The following is a 15,943-nucleotide window of genomic DNA, read 5'->3' as shown; positions in this document are numbered from 1 at the left end:
CTAATCATTGAACCCTATCATGTAAGGTCGCAACTTCAAGGTGTTTTAAACACTAAACTTAATTGATCAAAGAAGCGTAATGAAAGAAGGCTATTAGTTTAATGACAAAATAATTTATGGTAAATAGATTACCTAATTGATTATTTATATCTTTGTGAACTAAATTAAAGGGATCTTATTAAAGTTTCCCTACTTATTGTTATTAACAAGAGAGCATATAAGGGAGCACACCAAAAAGAATATAATAGAATTGGAATTAAAATGCAAAAAATGTGTTTGTTATTTGGAAGAAAATCTAAATTATCTGTAGATAATAAGTTATAGCTGTACAAGCAAATATTAACCTTTATGTGGAAGCACCTAGATACTATAGGAACAAGTACTTACACCAAGACCTTTGCATTCCAACCATCAAGCCGTGTGATTTTGTGTAGTTGCGTATTAAAGTCGACTAAATAGTAAAAACACTGAAAAGTCCCAGTAACTATTGTTTTATTAGAGACTAAGTAAGCCAATGAGTCTTCCTAGAAAAATACCTATTTTTAAGTTACCTAGTTTAAGTAAGTTAGGTGACAACGGCTAGTATTAATTATTAATTATTTATAAATAAATTGTCGGCTTGGTTGGTGCAGTGGTAAAGCCGAGCAGAGTAAAGGACGGTTCTCATACTGTTGCGACAGTCGCAGATTCGAATCCTGATAGGGCATGGTCGTAAATTTATGTTTGTGATTGTTAAATATTTGTGATTTTGCTTAAGCAAGAGTACAAAATCCGACAAGGAAAATGATCCCAGTCACGCCAGTAACCAGGTTGGGTAAGACCAGATGTCTTCTGGGATGATTTCTAAGAGGGCCTCTCGCTAGTCGGTGGGCCCAATCCAGATAAATCCTCGTTGGTATAAAGGAGGCTTTAAAATATTCATAATAAATAAAAAAGCTTAAAATTATGGATTGAAAACTTAAATTCAATGGAAATATCATTGAAGATCACTGCCCATTATTGTGATGATGTGTTTTTACCGAGTATTTAGAGAAAAAGTATAGTTTTATAAGGAAAATCTGATAAAGGTATTAAATTTACTGTTCAAACTAAGGATGCTGAAAATATCGATATTTTTTTATGTTAATGTTTTTCAACAATTTTTCAAAACGGTATGGATAGTTATAAAAGAGAGTATCGAACTTTTTGCGTTTCAATACTAATTGTTGAATTATCGATATTAAAAACCTAGGGTTTCGAAGGAGAGTATCGCACTTTTGGACCGGCCATCAAAAATGTTTTTGATGGAAAGTAGGACTGGAGAGGAAAAAGTTCGATACCAAAACCTACTAGTTTTTGAAGGATTGTTAAAATAATATTGTAAATAGTTAATTAAATTTAGGTAGTTGTTAAGCTAGATTGTGTATACAGTGGAATATAAAATACGCGGATAGGTTAAATAAGGTTTTTGTTTATTTTTATTTAGTTATTGCAGCTCTTATTATCTGCATATTTTATTTTAAAACGTTTTTTTTTATGTTAAAAATTTAACTTTGATTGTTTCTTACTTTTTAGTGAGTTCCTTATTTATTTTTTGAAGTCGGTCCAATTTTTTAAAAATATGTTTAAATCACGACCTCTAACGTCTAACGTATCAACCCTTCTGACGGGCAATGGAATAATAACATAATTTGCCTACGAGATAAAATGCGAATGGAAAAAATAATAATAAAAGTAAGTAGTTATAAAGTTTTTGCATTCGTACTCTTTTTATGGATCCTTTGATCACTAGGTACCGCAGTATGAATAATTAATGTTAATTCTTCTATATATTTTCAAATTGAGGTCTAAAACATAAAAAAATAATTAGGTGCTCATTAAATGTTATGTGATAATTTTATATAATCGTCAGTTATCATTGAGCGTCCATATTGAACATTGTTTATAAACATAACTTGCTTGCATAGTTTTATATAGATTTATTTTCAGCACAGTGTGTGATTTTGCTGGTTAAAACGGTAGCAATAATGATTGACATCCTTTTCAGTCGCGTAAATAAATATCCTTTTGATAAGCTATTATTTTATACGGTTTTTAACCTTGGTGTAATTATGACTATTATTTTTAAAACGGCATCGCTGCCATTATTTGGATTAATTGTTTCCGGTTCGATGCCGTATCGATTCATATCATACTGTTAAAATATAAAATGATACTTTTTGTCACATGATCTACTTTGTTTTATAATATATTTTTGAATAAGCAAATCTTGTATTTCTGGTTACAACGTTCGTGCATACAATTCGAAGCTTATATTAGCTATTTTAGCTAATTCATTTTTTAAAATTCCTCATGCATTTAGCAATCGTACATATCGTACTATATGGTAAGGCATGGATAACATTTTAGCATAATTGTGATACAATCATAATCTATTTTTATCCTGTCACATGTTATTAATAAACAATTAATCAGGTCAGATTGATCATAAATTCATTCCATGTTGTTTCATTTCGTATAAAATGCTCTTGGGCTTTGTAAAAGAATTCATGCTATCATTTCTTAAATTTCTAACAAATTATTTTTCGTGACAATTTCAAATACTTTAGTTAAGTGACAAGTTAAGTTCTACAAGTATTCAATAATTCAATATATTAGGTGCGGAAGTTGGCAACTCTCCACTTGCAGTGGGTGCAAAAAGATGGTATCCATAGTCATCATAAAGCCAATCTGAGCATTATGACATTCAACTATGAGGCATAACAAGCAACAGCAATATTGAATTATTAGCAAAATTCCAGGTCAAAACTGTAAATTTAGATCTAGATCTTAATATAATATCAGGGAAGCAGGAACTAATCCTAGGAGGAGATTTGCACAACATATAAACGGGCTTGCATTGGAGTTGAGTGGAGTTACGTCAAAAATTGAAATTTCTCTCACAAAAACATATAATACATAATCTGTTTATCGTTTTAAGACGGATTACCATAGCGTAGAATATTGACTTGACAGAAGACAATGTTCCTTCCATTTTTCACTAGCATACTCATGATTCAGATTCAAATCATTATAACTATTTCTAATGCTTTTATTAACGGCATTTCTCCAGGTTGCTCTTCAACGTATTAAACATTAATTGATTGAAAAAATCTACTAAACAATTGACATGATGACTATAAGAAAGTGGCATATGCTTCGATTTTATTTATCTGATATATCATAGTCATAAAATCAGTTTTGTGTTATCAAATAATTGTACAAAAAAGAAAATAAAAACATATTTTTCTAGTATTCACCAAGGCAAATAACTCATATTTACCAAGGATTCTTTAATGTTGTTAGGATTATTTGCATCAAATAGCTGAAAAAATATATAATAATACAAGATAATAATATATTATTTCAAACTTTTTTCAACAAAAATATTTCCTTTTAAACCCATTTATTTCTCAGTAATATAATTTATTTCAGATAAAATAAATATCTAAGCATATACCTAAATATTCGCCCATTTCTCTGGAAATAACCAACTATTATTTTAGTATTATTTTCAAATATTTTTCATATTCGTACTATCTTCTTGGAAAGTATGTCTTTATAAAATAAATGAAATAATTCACAACAAAACGAATCGTTATGTGCAATTTCAATTTATCAATGAACATCATCATTGACCTATACGCGTTGTATATAAATATTTACTAATGTTATAGTAAAATATCATAATATGTTAATATTATTTATTATTCAGATATTTTTTAGAAGAAAAGATTTATTTTGATGTGAACTCCGGGCTGTCAAGTTCAACTGAGGGCATTGTCAAGGTAAATTCGCACTCGAGATAGTGCTTTACTGTTTACATTTCGGTCTGAAGATACAAACACATGCGTAAACCTGAAATACGTATAGTAAAATGTGATAATTGAACGGAGAGGATTTTACTTAAAATGTTTTTCAAAGATGATTATTAAACAATTAACATTAATCTCATGTCTTGAAACGAAATAAATTAGAAACCAAAATGAGAGCACTCGTATAGTCTATGTTCCATATCTTTCATTCTCTTATACTGTTGTGGTGACTGGAATGCCCTTGAAATGTAAAAAAGCAAAATACATTATGACGAAAACGTTACCCAACTGAGAACGAGTACATTCATTTTAAGCATATTTTTATTCATTTGAATAATTGATTCAAAAGGGGTGTGTAATATACACACATGCAAATGTAATCTGAAAAGTAGTTTAAGTAAATTAAATGCAAAAACTTTTTTTTATTGTAAAATATATTAGACACTAAACACCTGTTATATTTTATAATCAATAATTAAAAAAATAGTCCCCAAAAAATAACTCCCAGAAATATCATTATCAAAGTCCTGCCAAAACACGTACCATATTAGGTTAAATTATACTTTTGCCGCATATATTCTTTCAAATATTTACTTTCATTTTTGGAAATATTACATTATAAATGTAATGATCCTATATGTTGCTAAATTTCTGAAAACCTTATTCTCCTATTATAACAACTATATCATTCCAGTTATTACGATAGTACTCTGATATATGGTCGACAAATTGAGAGTAAATAGAAATAGCTAACAATGCACAAAGCTTCTTTCCTAAAAGAACTATCAATAGAACAAAAATAGTATTATATTAACATTATTTATAAAATAACAATAACACAAAACTCAACAAAATAAACAATAACAGTATGAAATGTAATGCAAGATGATCGTTTTGTCTCGATATTAATACATTTTGCCTTGAAATTTGAGAAATAAATATATGTGTGACCCATGCATATGAATGAATACATGTTTTTTGTTTATTTAATGTCAGTTAAGGAGAAAGTACATTTAAATATACCAAATATAACTGAAATTCGCCACACATTCTACAGAAATCAAAATGTTAGTGGAATACTCTAATATTCTAGTGTGTTTATCTTCGTATAAATAAAACTATTCAGTTAATAAGAATATATCTGCTTGGGCAAAAAGTAATTTCGGTTTTTCCTGATAGATGCTTTAATGTTGCATCAGTCTAGTAAAATGTATTCAATGAAATCTTGCTATAATACGTAACTGTCACATTCCATAAAACAACCATTTAAATACAAAGTTTCTATGAACCTCCTTTTATTGCTCTTACAGTTAGATCAATACATTTTAAATGGGTTCTTATTTTAAATATACTGATATAATAAAATACTAAGAAACTATTAAACGATGTAACGACATCTCATGTACTAAATGCTCATTACTCGCAATTACAAATGGTGAATTTTAATGCATTATAAGTAGAATCTATCAAAACTATTAATTAACTGATTATATTATTTTCAAATCAATGTTGGGATTAGTTCAATTATTTATTATTGTTTAACTGAGACATCATTCACGATGGACTGAATAGCAATAATGTTAGCTGTAGATTTAAATACTAAGAGAATTTAAAAATGAAAAGGGATTTTAATCGTAGCTAATATCCTCGCAAGTTTATTCATTAATATAAGTTTGTTTATATGTTGAAATATATTCGAATAAGTTATCTCTGTTTTTGAAGAATCGACCTGCTTGATATTCAGTAATTATCACTCACATACTAATTGTAATGATGTTTTGTAGTATTAAATATGTTATAGTTATCTCAATGTCAGAAAATGTATACCGTAAGATTGTCATATACTGACGCGGAAACTCGGGTTTATTACGCTTGGTCATCTTCAAACACTGCTCCGAAACATCAACTCGTCGTTGTTTTTGGTCGAAAGTGAGCTCATGCGGCACCCACTTTGCACAGAGCTTTCTCATACACAAATATTCGTGAATGATATGATGTACACGTTCAGTTGATATTTTTAGAGTGTCTACTATTTCATTAAATTCCAATTTTCGGTCATTCAAAATCATTTTGTGGATTTTTTAAATGTTTTCGTCGTTAACAACCTCTTTTGGGCGTTCACCGTCTTCGATGCTCATTTCACCACATCTAAACTTAGCATCTCAAATGGTTGATTTTCCTGGTGCAGTGTCCGGAAACTCGACATCAAGCCAAGTTTTCGCTTCAACTGTATTTTTCCCTTCAAATAGCAATATTTTATCAACACGCGAAATTCCCTTTTATCCATTTTTTTCACAATAACAAAAGTTGCTTCACTCAAAATGCTATAATTCTCAAACTAATGATCAAGCTGTCAAATTTATACACGCATCTTTTGAGGGTTAAGGCTAACTAAAAAAATATATGGATTTAATTCTAGTAGCGTCATCTATGTGTCAAGCCGGGGACTTTTCAACTGACCTGTTATTTGTGGCGCATTTAATTATAAAATGGCATTGATAAAATTATATTACAATTTATATATATATATATATATATATATATATATATATATATATATATATATATATATATATATATATGTATTTATTTATATTTGATTAAAGCAAGTTTAATTTACACACCGTATGTGATTTTTGTAATTAATTAACTCTCTTATGCCCTTGTGAAACAGTAACAGTAAAAGGTAAATGTTACAGTTTCCATTCGTGTCAACCAGAATAATTCGCTTATTTATCATTCAAGTACCAATAAAAAAAAACGGCTTCAATGTTAAACTAGATGGAAAAGCCAGTAGTTAAACCAAAAAAATTGCTGTTACATGCCATAGAATTGATTGTGGTAACGACAATTATAATAGTTTTTTACGAATGTAGGTTTATATTGACTGTCAATTATAATACCGCCACTTTCGTAAATTACTCCTTGTTATGGAAGACATTTTCGAGACACAATATAAAGATAATAATTGTACAATGTTTATTTTCTGATTTTGGAATTCTTCTTCGGATTATTATTGGAAGAATAAGCTTGATTCTCTTAATTATCAAAAACGATGTTTTTACTCAATCAACATTATTTAGCAAGTGGAAATGTTTTGTATTATGTTCTTTAAAAGCGTATTTGAGTGGATGAAACAGCATTTTATTATTTCCTGTCATAGTCCATAGTACACCAAACAGCTCTAATCACGATTAACTAGTCACCTGCAAATTTAATTATAGCTAGTGTTTGCTACGATCAGAAGAACTACTATAACCAAATTCTACCAATAAAGATAATAGTAGATTCTACCAAGAATAAAATCCTCAGGCCCACATGCCTTAAAATACATCAAAACATTTTAAAAGATTTAAATGTGAAGCCTTACCTCTTCTAGGAAGTGATACCTTAAAGATGTTGTTTTGTCTGAGAATCATTTGTTCCGGTCCGGTGGATTATGGCTACTTTTGAAATTGTTTAATCTAACAATTGTCTTTATTGATAAAATATTCTTTGGACAACGCGTTCTGCTTTTATAGCGACAATTTCTTCACTTTCTAATCAATGATCAATGACTTGATTGTTTTGATTGATGTTATCGTGTCACTTTCCTGGTAAAATAAAGATTTCATTATTGAACTGAGACCAAAGACTGAAACCAGACTTTTTCGCAAGCCCTTTTAAAGCTAGCTGTGAACCATTATGAGGATTTTGCATAAACTATGGATGCATCAAAGCTTCTCAGCTATTCTCTCAACATTATTTTCGGGGCACTAAAGGTGTGTGTGATCTAGTGTAGCCGTGATGGAAGAGAAGACCTTTCTATTGATGAATTCTAATCCTTTTCTTAAACCGCTTATTTCAGCAGCATTAGTTGTTGACAGTAGAGAGTTTAATTAACAATTCGAACAACTAGTGATGAACAATTTCTATCTAATTTTACCAAATAATTCGCATCACCTGCTTTTGGTATCAATGCGAGCTTTCAAATATGCGACGATGCGACTTTGAAAAATCGCTTTTTAAAAGTATGACAGTTTATAACAGCAATCTATTAGACAAAAATGAAATTACTTTTCCTCCAACCTTATATAATAACATTCCATAAGAGTATGCTATGAATTCACTGCCGCTCATCATGTGGTTGACTTTATTATTTAGTATTAATGAGACGAATATACAATGAGCAGCTATTTCTCTGGTATTTTACAGCATTATTTACCCACATTGTACTCCAGCTTATCCCAAATTACTGAAAGAATTTTAAACGCAGAGCACGTCATATACGAAACGACATTAATAATGTATGTTTTGGGGCTTCACTTTTTTTGCGCTTCAATTTTATTCAACCTTCACTAAAAATAATAGCATTTGTTTTGAATTCAAAATACATCTCTCTCTTCATGTGGTACATAGAACATCATTCATTTCTGTAATAAAATCATTTCGATTTTTTCAGGTCATGTTCGAGATATATTACATTACTGGATTTTTTTATATTTAAATGTCTTTAAATGCTAAGCAAAGTTTGCGTAATTTTCTATACAAAATTTGTTAGTCTCATTTAATTTCTACTGTTATATTTTACGAAAATATAATCTGTTCTATTTTACTAACCATTATGTTTTATTTCTAATTTATGTACATTTTTTTTATTGCTGTTTGTGTGATAGACAAAATAATAGAAATAACTAACATGTACGCAATATTTACTAATTACTAAGGTGTTCAGCTGTCATAAGTTTTTAAAATAGCTGCAGTTCTTCACATAATAGATTCGTAGGGTGTAGAATCCAATGGAATATTGTCTCATTATTGTGTCAAAACATTCTCCAATTATTTCAGTGACGTTTGAGATGGAAATTAACTCCTTATTCTCTACTCTAACACAATCCATACATGTTTGATAATACTTTAATTTTCCGCACACCATCGCATCATTCGCAGCAATCCGGACAGTGACTGAATGAGAGAACCAGTTGAACACCTCGATATTGCCAACTAAATCAAAACGGAACTTCCCCCATGCTTTATTATCGGAAGCAAGCAGTCCGGTGTCTAAATAAGTGTCTAGATTTTATGATCGTTGCACCACTTCTTCTACGATATAGAGTATTTTATAATCTCAGTTCTATGAATATTGGATTTGTGAAGCTCTCACCGTACTCTTTTTGTCGAAACAGTGTTACACGTTACTCGTTATTACTAGTGAGTGTTGAGTTCTTTTGAGTTGAGTTCATTTCCGTTGCAGTAGTTTTATGTTGTCTGATCACAATCTTCTATAATGTTCGTTGATTTCTGTCAGTTAACTTTAAATTTCGTCCACTATTTTTCCTCACTGACGATATTTTCCCACATCTTCTCAAAAAGGCTGAGAGGCCACACATTTTGCGATCGCTTGTTCGTCGCAGAGCAGCATATAACATACTGATAAGTACTGATTACTAAGTACGAATTATTTACACGGATGCAATGTTCTCTTGCCAACATGCAACAGGATGTAGTATATTGCATAGGTTATGTTGCCTATCCTCTGCCTATCTACCTTATTTTGTAGTTTAGATTTCCCTCTCAATTTTTGTTCACTACACCTTTTGAATAAAATGATATATAACAAAAGCTATATATCAAAGAAGACAAAAAATGACTATGTTTTCTAGTTGATTTTTTCTATAGAAAATTTTATTTAGAAAGTAGCCTATTTAAATAACGATAAATAGCTATGACATAAAATATATGTCAGATATTGACATTGCATAAGTATCGGTATTGCGGCTATCAAATTATTTTAATTGCCCTTCATTTGAGATTTTATTTAAGTAAGGTTCCTACTTTCTCGACCAAATTACGATTTTCTATTATATTATAATACTTCTCTATTAGTTACTGAAAAGCATATTAAAGAAGTTACTTTATATTAATACAACACAATTGTTAACGTAATTTGATTCAACAAATTTATTTCCTCGCATTCCCATTTTGTTTAATTTCGGAGGACGTAGACCCCAAAGTGCTTAGAAAAACTTAACAATATAATATATTAACAAGTTACCAGTCTACTGTGTTCTTAAGTACACAGAAAATTATATAACTGATATAAACCAAATTGTTACGTAATCAATGTTTAATTTGAATTTTTCACACTTGATATCTAACTGTATTCTAATAAAACAGTAAATACATGTTTTTTAAAAGTAACAAGGTATAAATTACATTGCAAAAATTAATTTCATACTAAAAATCGTTATGTGTTTTTTGGTTCTTGAATAAAAACAAAATAAACAAGAATATGATACAGATAGCCAAATACATCACAAAGAGGCAACATCTGTAGCAAGCAATAAACTTTAGTAAATCAAGTACCGTTGAAAGTCATCGTTTGTTTGTTGAATCCTACGGTGAACAAACTCTGTTAATTTTAAATATATGAACCGTGATTCACAGGAATGGCAATTTTAATATGCAAAACTAGGAACACAAGAACAGCTTGCCATATGATTAGGTATCATCGAGGTACTAAGGTAAATTCTTAATAGCCATGGGAACGTTTTAGAAAATATAGAATACAAGATGTTAGTTTTACATCGAGTTGTATCCAATGTTAAAAAATTTATCCATTGATGACATAATATAATGTCAATGTTAACACTAATTAAATATTCCTTCAACAATGGTTTTACTGATTTACTTGCTGGGATTAGAAATTATTGTTACTCAATGAGTTAAATATGGGGAAGTTGCATGTTGACATATTTCGTAAATAGGTTTTTTTCCTGATTTTTTGCATTTAATGTTTTCCAATAGCGTTTCTTCATCTTAAAAATCTAACACTTGGAACATTTTCTTGTTCAATTCCTGAAAATGAATTCAATTGAGGACTGAAGATTCTTAGACTCTTATTCTCATTAACACTCATGATAGTAGATCCCAAATGTGACGGTCTTGTCTGTGGACCCATGTTTTACAAAATCAACTTTTTCGTTCTTGAGTAAAGTTTTATTCTATAATTACATTTTATTACATTTTTTTATATTTATATTTGTTTTATAATTTTATACTTTCACAATTTATAATTTATATTTATATTTATAGTTTCATTGTAATTTTTCAATTGAATATGTTACATTTAAACGTCTTTCGCCGACTTCGATGGCGCAGTGGTTTTGGCGACAGGACGGTCCTCCTACTTTATGTTTATGATTGTAATTGTAAATGTCTTTAAAAGCAACAGTGGAAAATCCGGAATAACAACAAGGAATAAACATCCCAGTCACGTCAGTAACCAAGCTAGGTAAGACTGGATGTCTTCTGGGATGGTCAACTTCTGGGTCGGGTCGGTAGGCGTAATGTTGAGGACCGTGGTTCGAAGCCTTCGTTAAACTGTAGATCCAGTCCAGATAAACCCTCGTTGGTAAAAAGGACACTTTAAAATATTCAATTTTTTAAAAGTCATATTTATTTTATTCTGCAATTTTAGGTATTTTGATAAATAAAAACAACTTTATTGTACATATTCATAACATATTTATAACACAAGAAATCGTAGTTAGATTAGATTGAGAGTATAGTTCATATCATTAATTTAAGACATCATCATTTCTCTTTTGTTTTAAACTAAAATAATTTCAAGGAGCTTACAGTATTACATTTCATAATCGATGGCAGAACCCGAAAATATTATAAGGCTGTTCTCACTTCAATAGTCGAAATAAAGTTATTTATCAAGCAAACACAATATTCAAGAAGTCAGGTTTACATTGGGTTGACAATCGCTCCGCGGTTATTCAAAGGTTTTCTTAATATAGTTTATTAAATCCTGCCTAAACTAAACAAACTCACTCAATAAAATCAAAATGGGATTAACATTCAAATTGAATGGGTTCATTTCTTTGAAATTCTTTTCTTCTGAATTTTTTGATCGATAGGTGACTTAGGAAATTACTACCAAGGGAGTGAACAAAATGTAGTATATGATTATCTAAATAAGCCAATGCGCACTTAAACATAATGCATAATATTTTAATTTAGTTTGGTTATGTATGACGTTTTCATTGTTTACATATAAATCATAATACGATTAATTATCAATAGTTTAGGATAATTAATGGAATTGAAAAACTTAACTCAAAATAAAATCGAACTTGTATGAATAAGTACTTATTACGTTGCTCAAATTTACTAATATGCCTTTTTTCTTCACTAATTAACTTAAAATTATCCAAACTGAACTATTGAAAATATTATTGAAAACGAAAGAACCAAAAGTTAATGTCAAACGGCTTATTTAAATATTGTTCAATTCTATTATATTTCTATTATCGAAGTATCAGCATCGATATATTCAATTATGAATATTCACACCAATTGAGTGAGTGAGAACCACAATTTGAGTACCTATTTTTTACACATTCTCATCAAATATACATGCTTGCAATGAAAGTTTTTTTACCCCCAATGACAATTATATTAATAATTCCAATTTCCAATTTCCCGACCTTCGTAATTTTCAAATATATATAGATATTTTCGTCACGTTGATCATTTGAAAAGTTGCATTTAACTCGAACAAATAAAAATTGTCTTCGGCTAGACATTCTTAGTCGACCCTAAGTTATTTTTGTGATGCAAATTTAATTTATTCGTCATAACCAATGTCACTCCCCCCGTTCGGAACGTTTAAATTTGGCTTAATATTCTGAACTAATCTGGTTAATTTTTCACGACACGAACTCAGCATACACTCTGAATATATTTACACGTTCGGCTTGTACACCAAAAGGCTAAAAGAAACAATAATGTGTATTCTTTTAGCGCAACATTAAGCAATTTCTATCCAAAAACTATATGTTCAAGGTTACGATGTGTGGTAATGAACAGAAAAAGCGAGAAAAACATTTACGAACCGTTTAAACTCATTTAACATAACTCTAGTATTGCATTCATTAGTAAAGTCTTCAGTATATTCGTCTACAAATCAATAAACGTTCAAAAAGAATTACTATAATATAAAAAGTTATGACACATTATACAGAAGTATAAAATCCAAGATAAAATGTTAATATATGTACAATATTTGAACAAATATATAATTATGTTGTTCTATTATGAACTACATAGTCGAAATATATCGATTAAACCGATAACATCTTAATTTTAACATTTAATTAGATTAAAGTGTCACGTAGATCCATTCTTTTTTTATTTATTGATCATCGATCTTAATTAATATATATTAATATAATAGATTTTAATATGCGAAACGTTTTATTCGAACAGTTTTTGAAATATATCGATTATGCCCAACACTCTTTGACATATTTTATGATATTTGTATAACCGAATTTATTATGACTTTAACCATGAAGCAACCTTTTTTTCTTTTTTTGTCGTCAAATTAATACATTTTAATATAATTGATATAGGCGAATTGCAATTTGGTAATTTGAAACTTTTTTTAAAATTATAAAACGACCTTAACATAGATTAAATATAATTAAATAAAAATAGGAGTCAAAAATGAATATAAAACGACAGTAAACTGATATTTCTGTATGTTATATTTGATAATATGAAAAACAAAATTAATACGATATACTTTTAACCGATAAGATGTTTTTCTGATGATCAAAAAATGTTAAAACATAAGAATTGTAGTGGTATTTACTATCAGTTTATTCTGCCATATTTGATATTTGCCATAAAAATATTCGTGTAAATAAATCGGAATGATGAACCGAATGATTTTTTGTTTTTATCACTATATATATGTAGTCGATCATGTAGTCATAGAACGTCAAGTGGTTCTTCACGAATTTTTCATCAAATAATATTTTAAAAACGCAGAGTTAAAGAAGCATTTAAAAAACAAAAATACTGCAGTACACAGCAATGCTTAAGGAGACAAGACGGTCTCCTTACTGATGTAATAGTAGAAGGCTGTTTATTTATCTTTGTGGTTGTTTCTAATTGTGGGTGTAAATAGATAAGAGTCTAAAATTCAGCAAGGAAACCAATTCCAATCATGCCAGCAATCAGAACTGGATAAGACCGGATGTCTTCTTGAATGCTGAGAATATTCAAGATGGTTCAGAGGCCATGTTGTATAGTAAATCCAGTCCAGACAAAATAATGCTAAAAAGAGATTTTAAAATATTGCAAAAATATATATTTCAGATAGATATTCAAAATTGAGGGACCCATAATACACATATATATCAACAAGTATCCGTTAGTTAGTTAGTGATTCATATTCATGACATTCCAGCCCCTCAAAGATCACGCCAAATTATTGGGTTCGATTCCATAATGTAAAAATATAGAGCGTTAATATTTCTTGTTCATTATTTTTTATACAATGTCATGTTATAATTTCATAAACACAATCAATATGTGTAATTTTAAGCATATCAAGGACAGTTTTCATGAAGATGTTAATAAATTTATTCACTGATATATATTTTGGCTGAATTTTGGATAATTAACTCATTAAATAAAATGAATATAATATAATTGTTAATATTCTTATTAAGATTTAATTTCTAAATATTTTGTTAAAACGAACGATTAATACATATACATATATTTATAACAAAATAAACAAATATTTAAACAGCGATAATTATTTTTAAGTTAGATGAAAATTAATTTGCAATGTTAGTTAGTCTTAATTGACCAATATACAAAACTATTATTTACATTAACGCAAGGTTTCCACTATTGAGTATTTATGTTATAGAGCGTGTTTTGAATTATACACGTAAATCATTGTATTCCTATAGCATTATGATTTATATATCCTATATTTTTTTATATATCCTAGGTTTTTATATAATTTAATATAATGTCTATTTTCTACTGTTCTACAAAGCTATAATTATCCTAATGTAATTTTTAATAACCACTAAAACACTCGTAAAGATGATTTAAAACAAGACGAATAAATAATTAAATATTTCTTTAAATATTTGCTTTTGGTATTCACCATTCATAAAAATTCATAATTGTACATATGCAAATTAGAAAATAGGAATATTACTGAAATTCTTTCAAACCCAACACTTTAGAACTGTTCTTAAATAATCTGGGTGTGTGTTTTACATGAATATGTAAGAAATGTATATTATAATATGTCAAAATGATATTATATTTCACATTAGACTTAGAAACTTAATCAAGAAATATCATTGCTTTATTGATTTTTTTTAGTTTACGATTAGATTAGAATATTTATAGAACTTTTTTCTTTTTCTTTTTTATTCAACATTTTATTAAAATTATTTTTTAATATTATATATATAGTATTAATATAGATATGAATTATATTTAGCCTACCTTCTTCCATGCATTTTGTTATGTTGTTTAAACATTTCTTTCCTCTTTCCTCCTCACTCAAAACACTGTTGTCTAAATGTTCGTCTGTCTTCAGGGAAAACTCCTCAATTATACGTGGAACATTAGCAACCTCCGAGAGGTTGCTTTTATTCAAAATGTTCGTTATAAGCGTATCCAACTTGATGGACTTGCCACTATACAGGTTCGAATTTTCTGCACATTTTATATGGGTCACCACGATATATAAAATGGCGAAAAATGGAAACGATAACAATTTCATTTTGATGTTTTGATTTACGCTGCGTTATACTTCGGCCGAAAACATTCTTCGGGGACGCATCCACGGGAGATTTTTAAAAATTGTGCTCGATGTCGAGTCCGAAATATTAAGCGCGACGATCTATTGAAGTTTTGCCGGTATATTGATCACTTCGGTGGTCGATTCTGGTCGAGCGTCGACTTGGAAAACGCAACAGCAGAGGTGCGTTGGTGATTTTGTCGAATATATTGCATTATATTCGTGAACGCTGGTGGTGGGGAATTCTACTCATCCATCTAAGCGGGTAGAACTGAACTTTGAACTTGAGAATGACACCGGAGGATATTGTTATCTTGACGAGATACGGATAAGATGTCGGCGAAAGAAATGTCGTAACCGGACATAGCTTGATGTAAAATTCTATTTTTATACAAAAATAACAATTTTTAAATTATTACTCCTGGTAATAGTAGGGCAATAAGCATTTCTTTTTTTTATTAATTACATCTTACATTAGATATGGTTAACACAATCTTTC

The 15,943-nt window shown here is 29.2% G+C and overlaps 1 protein-coding gene across 1 annotated transcript in view; it reads right to left on the bottom strand.

Moving 5' to 3' along the window:
* LOC143192983 (nose resistant to fluoxetine protein 6) overlaps nt 1–15,652 on the bottom strand; it is a 47,194-nt gene extending 31,542 nt beyond the window's left edge. The window contains exon 1 of the mRNA XM_076398879.1: nt 15,147–15,652. Within this exon, the coding sequence (XP_076254994.1) occupies nt 15,147–15,426 (280 nt within the window). The 5' untranslated portion in view covers nt 15,427–15,652. The remainder of the gene's footprint in view (nt 1–15,146) is intronic.
* Between the last annotated feature and the right edge of the window lie 291 nt (nt 15,653–15,943).

The sequence above is a fragment of the Rhynchophorus ferrugineus genome, unplaced genomic scaffold (assembly GCF_030347505.1).
Source record: "Rhynchophorus ferrugineus isolate W39M unplaced genomic scaffold, kcgeb_rfMv2 rfM3, whole genome shotgun sequence".
Lineage (NCBI taxonomy): Eukaryota > Metazoa > Arthropoda > Insecta > Coleoptera > Curculionidae > Rhynchophorus > Rhynchophorus ferrugineus.
This window is presented reverse-complemented; position numbering and strand designations above follow the sequence as displayed.